Genomic DNA, 18,092 nt, shown 5'->3' on the forward strand with positions numbered 1-18,092 from the left:
CCTTGAAGAAAAAATAGAACAGAGGAACACCTTACAACTATGTAGGCGACCTTCTAAAAATTGCACTGCCTTGTCTGGCTCTTGCTGGTGAAGTATAACTTGGCTCGTTTCAAACTGGTCCGCTGTCGAATAGCAGCGACATGTTTAAATTGAGCATTTCTTTGGTTTCTCTCTTGCTTCTTTTCCACTGTCAAAAATATGCTCTAATTAATGCACAAAGTCAATTAAAAACAAATAACCACCCGGGTGAAAAAAATTGGCATTAACAGCTGTTGCTGTTGACTACCTCCTGATTTTTTATTCTGCATTTGAAGTATTGTATCATAAGTGGTGACCCTCTAGCAGCTTTGTCTACCTTATTGGTTGTATTCCTCAGCTCTTGGCGTGAAACTCATGTGTGGCCAATTTTCCGTCATGTTATTTACAACTACAATATTCAAAGACTTAATGACTTTTTGCCATTTGGAAACAATATACAACATAGTAAAACTGTAATAATGGCATACTTTTTCCAGTTAGCACCAGTTTCCTGACATCCTGTCTTTTTTGTGGTTTAGGTAAGTAATTAGAGCAGATATGGGTGTTTGTCCATACTTATTTACAGTGAAACTAACAGGCCTCATTTAGTTTTTTTGTTTTTACTTGTTACAAATTATGCCGCAAAGCCACTTCTTGCTTCTATGAGGACCATTTGTCAGTGGATTATCACCCATATACCCAGAGGGCTTTTTTTGTTTTACATGATTTCTACAAACGAGCGATCATTACAGGTTTCCTTCCAATCTGCAATACATGGTGCATGTCAGTATCCTCTTTGACGAGCCTATTTCATATTGATGTAAAGCATGGGACACTCAGTCAAAAGTACTCTCTACCAATAAAAGTCTATGTAGCAGCTCCAAAATTTCCCAAAAGCAGTACTATTTGATAGTGGTACCCTACAAGCGTAGTGGAACAATGTTTTCTCTAAATTATAATTCTCTATATTCTCTATTGTTTATTAGCTTTTCCCCCTTGGTTCGGATTTAGAGGTCTTATCTATAAGATAAAACCCAATAAATACTGATGAGCTGACAGCCCCCCTGCCTTTTATTTTCCTACACTTTTTAGCTCGCAGCTCTTTGGAGCTGTCACAGTGAGAGGTAGGCAGCAAACATTCTTTAAAGTTAAAAAGTTAAAGTACCAATGATTGTCACACACACACACACTAGGTGTGGCGAAATTATTCTCTGCATTTGACCCATCACCCTTAATAACCCCCTGGGAGGTGAGGGGAGCAGTGAGCAGCAGCAGCGGCCGCGCCCGGGAATCATTTTTGGTGATTTAATCCCCAATTCCAACCATTGATGCTGAGTGCCAAGCAGGGAGGTAATGGCTCCCATTTTTTATAATCTTCGGTATGACTCGGCCGGGGTTTGAACTCACAACCTACCGATCTCAGGGCAGACACTCTAACCTCTAGGCCACTGAGTAGTCCTGATGACTGGACAGAGCTCTATATTTGCTCGAACAGACTCCTATTTTTGTAGCGCTCGACCCGGCAAGTTGTTACAACACAATGTGTTTTAAATGGGTCGTATTATGATTCTTTTCTTCATTTAAAGGCCTACTGAAATTAATGTTTTTTATTTAAACGGGGATAGCAGATCCATTCTATGTGTCATACTTGATCATTTTGCGATATTGCCATATTTTTGCTGAAAGGATTTAGTAGAGAACATCGACGATAAAGTTCGCAACTTTTGGTCGCTGATAAAAAAAGCCTTGCCTGTACCGGAAGTAGCGCAACGTCACAGGCTGAAGGGCTCCTCACATTTCCCCATTGTTTACACCAGCAGCGAGAGCGATTCGGACCGAGAAAGCGACGATGACCCCATTAATTTGAGCCAGGATGAAAGATTCGTGGATGAGGAACATGAGAGTGAAGGACTAGAGTGCAGTGCAGGACGCATCTTTTTTCGCTCTGACCGTAACCTTAGGTACAAGCTGGCTCATTGGATTCCACATTCTCTCCTTTTTCTATTGTGGATCACGGATTTGTATTTTAAACCACCTCGGATACTATATCCTCTTGAAAATGAGAGTCGAGAATGCAAAATGGACACTCACAGTGACTTTTATCTCCACGACAATACATCGGCGAAACACTTTATCTACGGAGCTAACGTGATAGCATCGGGCTTAACTGCAGATAGAAACAAAATAAATAAACCCCTGACTGGAAGGATAGACAGAAAATCAACAATACTATTAAACCATGGACCTGTAACTACACGGTTAATGCTTTCCAGCCTGGCGAAGCTTAACAATGCTGTTGCTAACGACGCCATTGGAGCTAACTTAGCAACGGGACCTCACAGAGCTATGCTAAAAACATTAGCTATCCACTTACGCCAGCCAGCCCTCATCTGCTCATCAACACCCGTGCTCACCTGCGTTCCAGCGATCGACGGAGCGACGAAGGACTTCACCCGATCATCAATGCGGTCGGCGGCTAGCGTCGGATAGCGCGTCTGCTATCCAAGTCAGAGTCCTCCTGGTTGTGTTGCTGCAGCCAGCCGTTAATACAACGATCCCACCTACAGCTTTCTTCTTTGCAGTCTTCATTGTTCATTAAACAAATTGCAAAAGATTCACCAACACAGATGTCCAGAATACTGTGGAATTTTGCGATGAAAACCGAGCTTTTTGTATTGGATACAATGTGTCCAAATACTTCCGTTTCAACGATTTACGTCACGCGCATACGTCATCATACATAGACGTTTTCAACCGGAAGTTTCGCGGGAAATTTAAAATTGCACTTTATAAGTTAACCCGGCCGTATTGGCATGTGTTGCAATGTTAAGATTTCATCATTGATATATAAACTATCAGACTGTGTGGTCGGTAGTAGTGGGTTTCAGTAGGCCTTTAAAACACTTCCTTGTGGTCTACAGAACATGTGATGGTGGTTCTTTTGGTGAAAATGTTGCATGGATTATATTTTACAGACCGTCGTTAAGCCGCTTTCTGACCGGCTCTGCAGCATGCGCCGTTTTGTGTACTTTTTAGCGCCTCCTTATAGATTCTACTGACAGATATAAGTTAGAACAATACGCTTTGTATTAGAATGGGCAACAGTGGAGGCTGCATGTGCATGTACAAGACACCCCCCCACAACAAGGGGATAGAGAAAAAGAAGGAACTTATTGACCACAGCGTCAATGGTTCGTAAAACGTTTGTTTAGATCTCCATCTAATAGCTATGCAGCTGATTCTAGCGAGTAAAACACTGGATGCGGTCAGATCTTGCAGGGTTCACTGTGGCATTCGCTGCACCGACTAGCGTAAGGGAGGTATCTCAAGCTGGCTCGTAACCCATTTTTTAAATTGCAACCTAAAGCAAAAATGTAGCTTTTATGTCAAAAAGCCCATAGGGTGGGGCACCCACAAACCGAGGTACCACTGTCATTTTTATATACTGTACGTGCATTACCTTCTCTTTGCTTAACGAAAAGTCATAATCTTGTTGGTTCACTTTCCCACACTTTCCTTGCAGTGTGTCCAAGTATAGGAAAAGCTGGCCGTCTTTATGTCCCTAGAGCCTTAATGAAAGGAGTGTGATGTTGCAGTGTTTGGCTGAAACAGCTACTTTACCGAGGCAGACTGCCAGATATCCTTGTGGTCAATGTGGTGTCAGGGTCTCCAGTCTTGCTACTGTCAAGTGTCAACTGTGCATGGCTTCACATTGACCTACTTCTCAACATTTATGTAATGCTGTAAAGCTGGTGGGGGTGTGCGAGTACTGGGGGTTAGGGTGTCATGACTTGGTTAACCACAGGTATGTTCCTACATACACCAAGGATTTGTTTGGATTAGGCAAGGGACAGACCGTGGAGGGTCTGTTTTCTTTAGAATGCTACAGAATCAATGGTTGGCATTTGAGACCCAAGTTCCTGTGATGGGGTTGTTCTTCCAGTGTCTCATAGTGTTGTCTCTAGAACACAATGCAGATTCACAGATGCATGTAGTACAGTACTTGGTAAGAAAACATCCCACTTTCATTTGAATTCCCAAGTTGCTTCACAACTGTTTATGTAAAGAGGTTAACCTCGTATGTGAGACTCGGCGGTGCACTGCATCCACACATTGCCATTGCGTGGGACTGAGTTGCGTGTTGGAAGGGGGAGGATGACTCTCAGGAATGCTATTGTTTTGGCTCCATTCCCATCCTTTAATGCACTGTGTTCCAGCAGACTGATGGTGCTTTTTAGCAGAATGTGATAGCCACAGGTACCAGGGGCAGAAGAAAGGGGAGAAAGATTCCATAAAAAGCCCAAATAAAAGGCTTTCTCTTTGCTCTGTCTCCCTTGTACTAAACTGGAACTACAGGAATGTGGCCTGCAAACCAACTGGGCTGAACAGCATTCAGCCCCCAATGCATTTTAAAAAGGTCTGAAATGGCGTATTCATTCAAAGCAGAGTACAGCCTAAACTCGTGTTGCCTGGCCAAGAACTCAGGAGAAAAGGCGGAGAAGGGACGGTTTTAAGGAGAGGAGAATGTGGTGCCTGCAAAGTGAGTTGGCACCCAGGCAGGGTGGGGTATTGAGTGTCTCTCACATGGAGAGATAATGGGCCTTTTGGCGTTGGGCGCCAGTGGGGACATTTTTCACCCTGCCACTCGGGTTGCGAAAACAAAGGGATTGTGGTCGACACAAAAAGTGAGGGAATAAACAAGAAGAGGTAGAGAATGGGGGATTGATGTGAAAAATAAGATTATGTGAACGGGGGATGTGTCGTTCAATCGGTCACAGAACCGTATCGGTGGATTTTTGTGCAAATGCCGATAACAAATGCCGATCCCCTCTAGCTGATACTGTATTTGATTTTAGTACCCAAGGTGACAAGTGGCAGCAGCTAATTATGTGTCTCCATACACAGTTTGGAGCTGATCCCCTAAACCGGGGGTCGGCAACCCGCGGCACGAAAGCCGCATGTGGCTCTTTAGCGCCGGCCTCGTGGCTCTCTGGAGCTTTTTCAAATATGTATGAAAATTGAAAAAGATAAGAAAAAAATATATTTTTTGTTTTAATATGGTTTGTGTAGGAGGACAAACATGACACAAACCTCCCTAATTGTTAGAAATCACAATGTTTATATTAAATATGCTTCAGTGATTAGAGACAATTTGGCGAGCGCCGTTTTGTCCTACTGATTTTGGCGGTCCTTGAACTCACCTTAGTTTGTTGACATTTACAACTTTTTCCCGACTTTCTAAGACATGTTTTATGCCACTCCTTTTTTGTCTCATTTTGTCCCCCAAACGTTTTATGTTGTGCGTGAAGGCACAAAGGTGGGCTTTGTTGATATTATTGACTTGTGTGAAGGGCTAATCAGGCATATTTGGTCACTGCATGACTGCAAGCTAATCGATGCTAACATGCTATTTAGGCTACCTGTATGTATATATTGCATCATTATGCCTAGTTTGTAGGTATATTTGAGCTCATTGTATTTCCTTTAAGTCCTCTTAATTTGATTTATACATGCATGTCTAATGACACATTATCTGTATGCAATTTTGACTGCATTTCTGATTGTTCTTTGTGTGCCATAATGTTCCAGACCACAGGAAACGTTACCCAGCTTGCAAAGATTTTAATAAACCCATTAAAAGAAGACAACCTGCCGTTTCCTTTTAACTTGGACACACACATCTATACCTTTGGCATTTCTAAGCCAGTAATTTCCAGGAGCTATCTCACCCTCTAAGAAATGTCCATTTTACTAATGATTTTGAATGTTGTAAAATTGTGTAGAATAAATATTACATTTCAACATTTCTGTCAACAAAGATTTGCGTCAGCCTGCGACACATAGTCATTTTGATAGTAGTCTAATATAGCTACTATAGACCCTTACATCATGTGTTGCCTTCATTATAACACTTACATAAGGCTTTTATTTTTTTTGTATTTTTGGTCCAATATGGCTCTTTCAACATTTTAGGTTGCCGACCCCTGCCCTAAGCTAATGATCATCACTTCTATTGCGGAAAATAAACTGTATATCGTTGTAGAAGTTGCTTCCTAGCAGTTCCACTGTTAGATACGGCACAGGAGCCAAGCGTGCAGTTTTTAGCAAGGTTTTAATGTACGTAGAATTTCTCAAAGTTTCTCCAGCAGGACGTGACTTTTCAGTCACCTCCGTAACCTCTCTCTCCTCCTGTTCCCGGCCGCTTACTGTTAATGACAACAGATGATTAGATTAACTCGTACCACATGGGAAATCTAATCACCTGTCAGCTGTGTCTTGCCGTCTGCACTTGCCCCGCCCCTACATGATGGTGCTCTGCCCTCAACACCATAGACAGAGGCGGTGACCTTTGCTCCTGCAGGCAGCGCTGGCCACACCTCCCTCCACAATCGCAGTATCTGTACTATCATTATCAAGTACCATTTTCACTGGAGGACAAGTCTAAACAAGCAGACCTGCTAATAGCTAAGTTAACCGCTGAAGCTAGCTTGAAACAACACCAAGACTAAGTGCTTGGTAAACTTTAAGGAGTGTCGATTGAAAGTAAACTGATATTAACAGGAAATTACCGGGGAGATTAATAATAACGTTGAGAGAGGATAACAACAACTATAGGTGTGTCAGCATTGTCACAGTCAGTACACAAAATGTAAGAGGAAGGCGGATTGATCCATAAATTGGTTGTGGCGAATGATAGGGACAAAGCCGATATTTTTATTTTCTCAAAATCATTTTGTTTTATTGTTTTTGTTAATGATTACACATGGGAGGACTTTAAGGGCAAAAACCAAATAATTTAAATTAGAGATGTCCGATAATGGCTTTTTTGCCGATATTCGATATTCCGATATTGTCCAACTCTTAATTACCGATTCTGAAATCAACCGATACCGATATATACAGTCGTGGAATTAACACATTATTATGCCTAATTTTGTTGTGATGCCCCGCTGGATGCATTAAACAATGTAACTTTACCATGAATTGATTAAAGTTGAAAAACTCTTTCGGGTGTTACCATATAATGGTCAATTGTACGAAATATGTACTGTACTGTGCAATCTACGAATACAAGTTTCAATCAATCAGTCAAAAACAAGGTTTTCCAAAAAAAGAGAACAACTTCAACTCCAGTTATGGAAAAGAGTGCCAACATGGCACTGCCATATTTATTATTGAAGTCACAAAGTGCTTTTTTTTTTTAACATGCCTCAAAACAGCAGCTTGGAATTTGGGACATGCTCTCCCTGAGATAATCCTAATACCCACTACAACTATGGAAAATACTATACTTTGACTAGTGCATTATTTTTTTTAAACATGCCTCAAAACAACAGCTACAAAAACAATGAAGGCACACAGCTTCAGTCCAGAGTATACTAGAGCAGACTTGCCAACCTTGAGACCTCTGTATTCGGGAAATGGGGTGGGGCGGGGTTTGGTGGTAGCGGGGGGTGTATATTGTAGCGTCCTGGAAGAGTTAGTGCTGCAAGGGGTTCTGGGTATTTGTTCTGTTGTGTTTATGTTGTGTTACGGTGCGGATGTTTTCCTGAAATGTGTTTGTCATTCTTGTTTTGTGTGGGTTCACAGTGTGGCGCATATTTGTAACAGCGTTAAAGTTGTTTATACGGCCACCCTCAGTGTGACCTGTATGGCTCTTGATCAAGTATGCGTGGCATTCACTTATGTGTGTGTAAAAGCCGCATACATTATGTGACTGGGCCGGCACGCTGTTTGTATGGAGGAAAAGCGGACGTGGCGACAGGTTGTAGAGGGCGCTAAAGGCAGTGCCTTTAAGGCGCGCCCCCAATAATGTTGTCCGAGTGTAAATCGGGAGAAATTCGGGAGAATGGTTGCCCCGGGACATTTTCGGGAGGGGCACTGAAATTTGGGATTTTCCCGGGAAAATCGGGAGGTTGAAACCGATACCGATAATTTCCGATATTACATTTTAAAGCATTTATCGGCCGATAGTATCGGCAGGCCGATCTCTAATTGAAATGAATAGTATTTTTTACTTTTGTTAGCAGCTGAGATAGGCTCCAGCACCCCCCGCAACCCTGAAAGGGACAAGCGGGGGATGTATAGATGGATGGATGGATGGATGGATGGATAGTTATTGTGTACTATATTGCCTTTGTTTTGCTCAAACAATTGTATGTAATAAAGGGGAACTATGAAATTGTGTAAATATTGTGTTGATATTGTTAACTCACCATGAATAATTTGAAACATTTCCAGTTAAAAAGGCAATAATCAAGCACAATTTGCAGAATGTAGCAGTATACTCTATTTACGTGTAGCCTTTTTGCAGGTAATGTTGTGACTATCCTTGTCATTATGCAGTACTTAGTTATTTTTGTCCTGACAGAAGCAATTAATACTCCCCTGTACTATGGTCAAGTTAGTAGGTCTCGATTTTAATTGCCATGTTCATAGCTTTACATTGGTTATAGCTGCCCTTTCCTGACTTATGATTTCTTTTGTTTTGTAACTTTACAGAACAACATATGGCAAACAGACATGGTTCAAAGGTGCTATCACCCGTGGAGCCCAATCCTAGTTTCTGCTACAAAATATTGTTGGCAGCAAATTTCATATGAAGAATGCAGAGAGGTGCAGGTGGAATTTTCACTCCTGGGATTGGTGTGTGCCAAGTTGTGAATAACTAGTGCAAAATCCTGCAACTCCATTGGTAATTGGAAAAAGGTGTTCTCTCATGTTCACATTTAAGGTTATCGTTGGCACCCTGATGTGAAGTTTACCTGCTGGCACTACCTCAAGATACACCTTCGCTGTCAATTTGTTCCAGTTCATCAATATTTTAAGTCATGATGCATAGCATATTTTCTGGTTTACTTCTTTCACTACCAAACTGTATTTACTGTACTTTAAATCCGATATTTTTGTCCATGTTCTGGGTCTGTTAGTTGAATGTTTTTGACTCCATGCACACAACAGATACCGTCGATCTGATACAATTCTGCTCTCTGCGTAGGGGTCCTCAAACTTTCACATGGTGGTAAGCTAAACATCCTTTGTGTCTTATCAATTCCAGTGATGTCAGAGGAAATGCCTGGCAGCTTAGGTAAGGTAACCCTCACTGCTGTCTGTCAGATTTGTTTTTCGTGTAATAGAAAAGGATTCCAATAGATTTAAAAAGCCTGGCGCCACATAATACTCAACAAAAATGCATTCTCTATATAAGAATTTGAGATGGTTACCTTTCACATTGGAACTGACACTGGTAGTCAACGGTACCAATTTCTGGTACTTTTGTGTTTGTTAATAAGTGTTGATTGTTTGATAATGCAATACATTTTTTATGCAACATTTAGAAATGAACTGATTATGATAACTTTGCTGTCCGTTTGCTATATCGTGTTTTCTTATTAGATTCCAAAATCTAGTGTATAGACTACACTACAGTGTGTCAGGAAGTCATTTTTGCCATTAAGCTAAAGGACTAGTCTTATGTTGCACCCTACAAAGTATTTATACTGTAAGTATTGTACTTACTACACACTCAGGCATTTTAGTTGTAGTTTTCATTACCAAATTGGAAGGTGTCAAAATTGACAATGCTAATCGATAGCATGTATATGATGGCTAAGCCAATTTAACGTCAAGCTAGCACATTTTGTAAACTTTGAGCCTTACTTTACGTTTGAGCGTTTTCTATCGGGCATACTTGCTTTGTTGGCATTGAATAGTTTGGCTGAGTCCTCTCTGAGGGCTGCTTGAGTTATTGTTTCCTGGCCAAGTGTCTGAGCCGGTGTTTAGTCTGCAACCTGACCTGACGTCACAAACAACAAAGGTATCAAAATGTGGCAGCGTTTGATTTTACATGAATCAATACTTAGTAGTACTGACAGAATGTGGTTTGTGCGGATAAAAGTATTGAATTCGGTACCCATGTCTAACAAGAACTAAAATGGAAACATGGAGAGAATGACTTGTTATGACTTTGTGAGTCACTCGTCTATAAAGATAGCAATTTGTGATCTTGCACCTTAACACTTATGTTATTTTGAAAGTGCATGGCAGTCTACCTGTATGACATCATGGTGTGGCCTTCCATAAATAAGTGGAAGCAGAAACATTATGTTGGCCAAGAAGCACAATGAGCGGACTGAGGTCATAATGAGATAGGGCTTGTGGAAACACTGATGCTCACACTAACATGCCTTGGAAAATACTCCTGTAGGACCCCCAAAATCAAGACAGTAAAAATCACACTGGGCGGTCATGCTGAAGACCAGTCATGGATCGGCCAAACAAAGACCTGCTCTCTCTTCAAGGTCTGAGTTCATGTAGAGGACATGTAGCTTAAGAGTTTTCTCCTTTTCCGCTCATTTCATAATGTTTTAATTTCCAGCTAGTCATGTTTTTCCTACAAATACAAAAAAGAATGGAAGATAGATGACCCCAAACGTGAGGACAGGATAAGGCATTTTTAAAGCTGTTGCTCTGGAATCAATGCTTGATAAACCTTACAGCATGCGGCGTGTCTATTCCCATTTAATGACATCATTTCGTGGATCATTAAAATGATATCATCTCAACTTGTATGAGAAAAACGGTTTGTTTCATAGCGCTTAGTCTCATAGGAACCGGTGTGCTGCTAAGTAATTTAACGAGATCGTCAGAATGATTTTCTTCATCCTGTTTAGAAATTACTGATTAGATCTCGACTACACAACACGCATCCAAAAGATAGGAAAGGTTTACACTTAAAATTACTCTTCCAGATACCATCAGCTGATTTACATGCATTTGTGTTTGTGTCCTTCAGACAGAGGCAATGAAAGCTGCTCTGAAGGAGCTGAATCTGAACGTTGTGGAAATGACTGATGAGAGTGCCACACTGGATGGAGGAGATGTCCTTTTCACAGGTAAATGATATATCCTCAATCTGATACCATCACACTATTCTTCAGATCTCTCATGCCATTATATTGACACTATGTGTGTCCCGATCATGGGATCGAATCGAAGCGATTGTTGCCTTTTTCGATTGATCGACGATCGGCTGATGAGCTGCGAGCCCAGCCCATCTTTACCACAGCTGTGTCCCAGTGTTTACATGGTTAAAGATTGTACTAATGTAAAATAAGGCAATTTCATTTCCATATTCCTTGTAACACACATGCAGGAGTTGCATGAATTCCAGAAGGTTGCGTGTCTTGCCAAAACATCGGCTCTAATTTGTGAACAAGCTACTATGAACGTGCCGTCGATCCACAGTGTGAAACCGCTTCAAAGATACTAATCCTTACCACCATGGCAGAAAATAAACAAAGTTTCTTCCAAGATACATTATCCCCGGAGGACTGGAAGAAAAGGAATGGCCAAGCATGCCACACACACACACACACACACACACACACACACACACACACACACACACACACACACACACACACACACACACACACACACACACACACACACACACACACACACACACACACACACACACACACACACACACACACACACACACACACACACACACACACACACACACACACCAAGCAGAACGACACAAGAAGCTAACCGCTAAAGCTTCAATGTAAAGTGTGGGTTGTCAATCAAGATGTCGATATTATCGATACCTGATCAGTATATAAATTATACTAAAGTGATTCCAATCTATATTTGTTCTTATTATTAAACATTCATTATTTTGGTGATTTTTTGTTATTGTTTACAAACCCACAGAGTAAGTCTCTAGATACAGGATGGCTTTGAGGGCAAAATCCAAATGATTTAAAAGAGAGACAATAATAGTTTTTGTTTTTATTTAGTTATTGTGCATAAGCTACTTTATTTTACTAAATAAATTGTATGTAGCAATAAATACAGGATCACAAATTTAGTACCGTATCTTCCGCACTATAAGGCGCACCTAAAAACCTCAAATGTTCTCAAAAGCTGACAGTGCTTATTATAATCTGGTGCGCCTTATATATGGACCAATATTGAGCCACAACAGGTTTCGCAACTACGGGATGCATAACGTAACCCCAGCCTCTACTGTAGCGTCTATTCTATGCGCCTTATAATGCGGTGCTCCTTATAATGCGGTGCGCCTTATATATGAACAAAGTTTTAAAATAGGCCATTCATTGAAGGTGCGCCTTATAATCCGGTGCGCCTTATAGAGCGGAAAATACGGTACATTTCGTAATTTACAACAACAGTAGCAAATTCTAAATTCTAAAAAAAAAAGAACCCTATATAAAAATGTGTTATTGTCTTTAAGGTATGTTCCTCGCTATAAACATTTTCAGTTGTATAATTTATTGTCAAAGTATCGGATTGGGACCAGAAATCGGATTGAGATCGGAGGCCAGAAATGTTGACACCATCGCATTGCACCTTTTAATAGGAATTCAATGGATTTTATGTTGGTGACACAACCACAGTTTTTTCTGAGAATCAGAAAAAGTATTTTCATTCTTATCCATGTTCACAAACAAATGTTAAGCACAAAATTAGGGATGTCTGGTACAATCGGACGACCGTTATTATCAACCGATAAAAAGCGGATCATATTATTTTTTTCTGCTGATAAGGGCATCATTATCAAACTTCAACATGCTGGCGAGCGCTGCATCGTTTGTCAGCGGTCCGATATTATTATTTTTTAACCAATGCATACCTGCTGAATGTGATGTGATTATGAATGACCTGTAGCTTTGCGCATGACTCAGTTCCTTCTAGCCAATTCAATTACCTATAGCATACTATTGCGTGTTTAAAGGGAAGAGTTTGTGTTTAGAATTTTCCAAAAAACATTCCACAGTGTGACCTTGGTGACCCTGTGCCTCCGCACATCGAGTTGAATTTCGTCTGAACATAATATGTTGTAAAAGCATTACCTAGCATACTGCATGATCAAATCAAATAAGCAGGAATTGGACTCGTACCAAAAGGGCCTTTTACTTCTCCGGCGTCATTTAAGAAGACTTGGAATCAAGAGTCTTTTCGTACATTAAATTCAGTGGTTAAAATGTGGGTTAATGTCTTTACCACTACGAAGCCCACTTGGGAAATAGCATAATTAATTGGGTTTCTAGACAACAGGGCTGTGCTTTCATTTCTAGGTTTCACACAGGGGGGCTTTAAAATATATGTTTTTTTGCTGGCATGGACCAGTAAATGGTACATTTTGTAAAGACTCAGCTGTTACATTGGGAGCTGGTCCCTGGGCTCAATGGTGCATGCCATGTATTCAGAGTTCTCCTTTTGTGTGCTGCCATGTTGGCCACCGTTGGACGTGGCAACTGCAGTGTTTAGCTAATTGAGTTTTAGGGATCATTGTTTTACTTGGAAGATGTATTTTATGCAACTTATAAGAAATCATAGAGACACAGGCTATTACATTATGATTGAGTTGAGTTCAGGGCTGTCAAGTTCTTCCAAACCAAACTCAACAAACCATGCCTTTGTAGACCTTGCTTTGTGCACCACTGGTCTAAGGCATTCCTTATAATAAACTGGTTCAAGAATTTATTGGCATTATTGAAATGTTTTTCTTTAGCATTACTGATAATTGTTTCAACCTGCAGGCCGAGAGTTCTTTGTAGGCCTTTCCAAACGGACCAATCAAAGAGGAGCAGAGATCCTCGCTGATGCCTTTAAGGTGAGATGATTCATCATTAAAGCAGAGATATCCTGATGACCAGGGTGACCAAGGATCAGAAGTTAAGAGAACAGTCATCCACAAGCTGTAACACAACACTGATATATTGCCCTAAACCTATTTCAAAGTCCATGGTGAATAATTTAGCACACTCACTCAGAAATGGGGAGACATAGATATCAGGAGTTAAGCTCGTCCATGACCATGTGTCAATACGTTTGTCAGTTTTCTTTTTAATTCACTATCAGGCCGCTGCCCACTTCTCTTAATGAATTCGGTCCAGACACACAAATATATTGACACAAAGCATATTTTATAGAGATAAAAAAAATGTTTTGTGCAAATAATCATTAAGTTTAGAATTTGATGCCAGCAACACGTGACAAAGAAGTTTGGAAAGGTGGCAATAAATACTGATAAAAGTTGAGGAATGCTCATCAAACACGTATTTGGAACGTCCCACAGGTGAACAGGCAAATTGAGAACAGGTGGGTGTCATGATTGGGTATAAAAGTAGATTCCATGAAATGCTCAGTCATTCACAAACAAGGATGGGGCGAGGGTCACCCCTTTGTCAACAAATGTGTGAGCAATTTGTTGAACAGTTTAAGAAAAACCTTTTCAACCAGCTATTGCAAAGAATTTACGGATTTCACCATCTACGGTCCGTAATATCATCAAAGGGTTCAGAGAATCTGGAGAAGTCACTGCACGTAAGCAGCTAAGCCCGTGACCTTCCATCCCTCAGGCTGTACTGCATCAACAAGCGACATCAGTGTGTAAAGGATATCACCACATGGGCTCAGGAACAATTCAGAAACCCACTGTCAGTAACTACTGTTGGTCGCTACATCTGTAAGTGCAAGTTAAAACTCTCCTATGCAAGGCGAAAACCGTTTATCAACAACACCCAGAAACGCCGTCGGCTTGGCTGGGCCTGAGCTCATCTAAGATGGACTGATACAAAGTGGAAAAGTGTTCTGTGGTCTGACGAGTCCACATTTCAAATGGTTTTTGGAAACTGTGGACGTTGTGTCCTCCGAACCAAAGACGAAAAGAACCATCCGGATTGTTATAGGCGCAAAGTTGAAAAGCCAGCATCTGTGATGGTATGGGGGTGTATTAGTGCACAAGACATGGGTAACTTACACATCTGTGAAGGCACCATTAATGCTGAAAGGTACATACAGGTTTTGGAGCAACATATGTTGCCATCCAAGCAACGTTACCATGGACGCCCCTGCTTATATCAGCAAGACAATGCCAAGCCACGTGTTACATCAACGTGGCTTCATAGTAAAAGAGTGCGGGTACTAGACTGGCCTGCCTGTAGTCCAGACCTGTCTCCCTTTGAAAATGTGTGGCGCATTATGAAGCCTAAAATACCACAACGGAGACCCCCGGACTGTTGAACAACTTAAGCTGTACATCAAGCAAGAATGGGAAAGAATTCCACCTGAGAAGCTTAAAAAATGTGTCTCCTCAGTTCCCAAACGTTTACTGAGTGTTGTTAAAAGGAAAGGCCATTTAACACAGTGTGAACATGCCCTTTCCCAACTACTCTGGCACATGTTGCAACCATGAAATTCTAAGTTAATTATTATTTGCAAAGAAAACATAAAGTTTATGAGTTTGAACATCAAATATCTTGTCTTTGTAGTGCATTCAATTGAATATGGGTTGAAAAGTATTTGCAAATCATTGTATTCCGTTTATATTTACATCTAATACAATTTCCCAACTCATATGGAAACGGGGTTTGTAAATGTAAAGGTGTAGGTAAAAACATTATTACCAGGATCAAAACCTTTTCAATAAAAACGTACCTTTAATGACGCTCATGAATTGCGCTTTTCACTAAACACAACCATGTCAACATAATAATGTGTTCTTTTAGCGTTATCCTGTCTTTTCTTGCCTCCTCATTGATCCCATAAAGATCCAGTCAAAACATCACGAACAGAGCAGAAAAATATGTTATTAATCCTCATAGGCCACGAAAATGACAACATGATTCGGTCATCCATTTTGTTTCTCTTATTCAATTTTACTTGTCTCTCTCTCTAATTCCATTTCCGCCTCCATTAATCTCTTCCTCAGTCCAGTCTCTCTCTTGTTGTCCACCCATTGTTCTTTCTCCCATCCACATGTCACTTGCTTTCTTCTTCCAAGTTTACCTTTCACCCGACAGTAAATCATCTTGGATGTGCTTTGGCTGTGACCCTGGATAACCTAGAGAAAGGATGGAGAATACAGTACATACAGTTTTTGACAGGCACTGGTTCAGAGGCCTTTCAAAGGCCCTATTAATCAATTTGTGAAGAGGGGGGATATTTCCTTTAGTCCAATAAATCTATGAATCTGAAGGTAGAGAAAGAAAGAAGACTCTGCTTTCCACACGCTATATATTATGTAACCTCTTGTGCAATATTTAGAATAATTTTGAAACTATACCTTTAGCATATCTGTATGTGAATTTAAATTATAGAATGGATTAAACATAGAAGTCAAACTAGTACAAACATGATCCTAAACTGTTTGAACTCAAAGTGTTCACAAAGTACAAAGAAAAAGAATACTGATTAACATCTTGAACCTTGTTAAAAAATGAGATAATCTTATTCATCTCATAATGTGAACCATGAATTACGTAACTATTTATTCAACATAACTTTAGTGTTTATTCAAGTATTTAATAAACGTTAAAAAGTTAAAGTACCACTGATAGTCACACACACACTAGATGTGGTGAAATTAACCTCTGCATTTGACCCATCCCCTTGTTCCACCCCCTGGGAGGTGAGGGGAGCAGTGAGCAGCAGCGGTGGCCGCGCTCAGGAATAATTTTGGTGATTCAACCCCCAATTCCAACCCTTGATGCTGAATGCTGAATCAGAATGATTTCGCATTAGGGTTTGCACCGTAATCAATATCACAGCCCCTCTCGGATTCAGGCAAATTCAACCACTCCCCGCAAATTATGTGCAGCCTCGCAATTTCAACTCCACTAGGCCAACTCAGTGGCCAAGTAGAGTGGCCGCCCTGAGATGGGTAGGTTGTGAGTTCATACCGGCCGAGTCATACCAAAGACTATAAAAATGGGACCCATTGCCTCCTGCTTGGCACTCAGCATCAAGGGTTGGAATTGGGGGTTAAATCAGCAAAAATGATTCCCGGGCGCGGCCACCGCTGCTGCTCACTGCTCCCCTCACCTCCCAGGGGGTGAACCAGGGGATGGGACAAATGCAGAGGACACATTTCACCACACCTAGTGTGTGTTTGACAATCATTGGTACTTTAACTTTTTAACTTATCCAAGGCCTACAACGTCTTTGCATATTTTTCGCCAGTTCTATTTGTCGCTGAGTGGCACTCAAACGCACGAGCCAACTGTCTAATGAAAACTTTGTGTGGACAAGGCAGGAACACCAGCGTGTTACAACATATCAACTCTTAATTGCTCAAAGGGCACAATTTTTTGTCCCGTTACCTTTATTTATCTAGGGTAAGGAAAATAAGAACAAATTGTCATTTGCAAAGAGGCAGCATCTACATCAGGTGTTTATCCGGCCCGCGGGATAAGTTCGCTAAATATAAAAATGAGCCGACATGATTTTGAATGAAAGGAACTGCTGTTTTAAATGTGTCCACTAGATGTCGCAATAGCAGTTCTTTGTATCTTTGTAAATGATGCTACATATTAAAAAATAAATAAATCACATGATGTTAGTGCACCAGTCAAGGAAAATAACTACATAATTAACATCCTGTAATTATTAGATTTTGATATTATTTTTTTATCTTGATAAATTGAAAATTAACACCAATGAGTTGACTGATGAACATTATCACATAATTTATTCAGAGAGAATAAATAACGACAAATAAAGGTAGAATACTATTAACCGCAACATGTAAGTGTAAAAAAAACCCCAACAACATTATGATTTGTACATTTTCAGAATGTGCTTGTTCTATTTTTAAACAAAGAAAACAATCTGAAGTTGTCTTTATTTTTAAGTTATTGTGCCGTGATTTTACCGGCCCCCTTGGGAGTAGATTTTTCTCCATGTGGCCCCCGATCTAAAATGAGTTTGACACCCCTGATCTACATATTCGAGATGCTGTCGCCTGATGATAATCTGTCATTGTCTCCCATTTACCAACACAAATGACCGTTATGTATCGCTTTCAACAGTTCACAAAAACATGCGTTGTCACGTAAATAAAAGTTTATGATGGCCAAATGGAGAGTGTATGGAACTTGGATGGCAGAGCAGAGACAGCAAGCAAGCCTTTTGTGGTGTTTCTTTCTGTAATTATATCTATTGCTATTATCATTTATAATTAATCAAAACTGTAAATTGGACCTAGCGTGTGAATGTGAGTGTGAATGTTGTCTGTCTATCTGTGTTTGCCCTGC

At 40.5% G+C, this 18,092-nt stretch overlaps 1 protein-coding gene across 2 annotated transcripts in view; it reads left to right on the top strand.

Moving 5' to 3' along the window:
- ddah1 (dimethylarginine dimethylaminohydrolase 1) overlaps positions 1 to 18,092 on the top strand; it is a 216,670-nt gene that overhangs the window by 141,890 nt on the left and 56,688 nt on the right. For both annotated transcript variants that reach the window (XM_062028210.1, XM_062028209.1), the window contains 2 exons: positions 10,814 to 10,913; positions 13,596 to 13,669. In XM_062028210.1, coding sequence (XP_061884194.1) covers positions 10,823 to 10,913; positions 13,596 to 13,669 — 165 coding nt within the window. In that variant the 5' untranslated portion in view covers positions 10,814 to 10,822. The remainder of the gene's footprint in view (positions 1 to 10,813; positions 10,914 to 13,595; positions 13,670 to 18,092) is intronic.

The sequence above is a fragment of the Entelurus aequoreus genome, linkage group LG19 (genome assembly GCF_033978785.1).
Source record: "Entelurus aequoreus isolate RoL-2023_Sb linkage group LG19, RoL_Eaeq_v1.1, whole genome shotgun sequence".
Taxonomy (NCBI): domain Eukaryota; kingdom Metazoa; phylum Chordata; class Actinopteri; order Syngnathiformes; family Syngnathidae; genus Entelurus; species Entelurus aequoreus.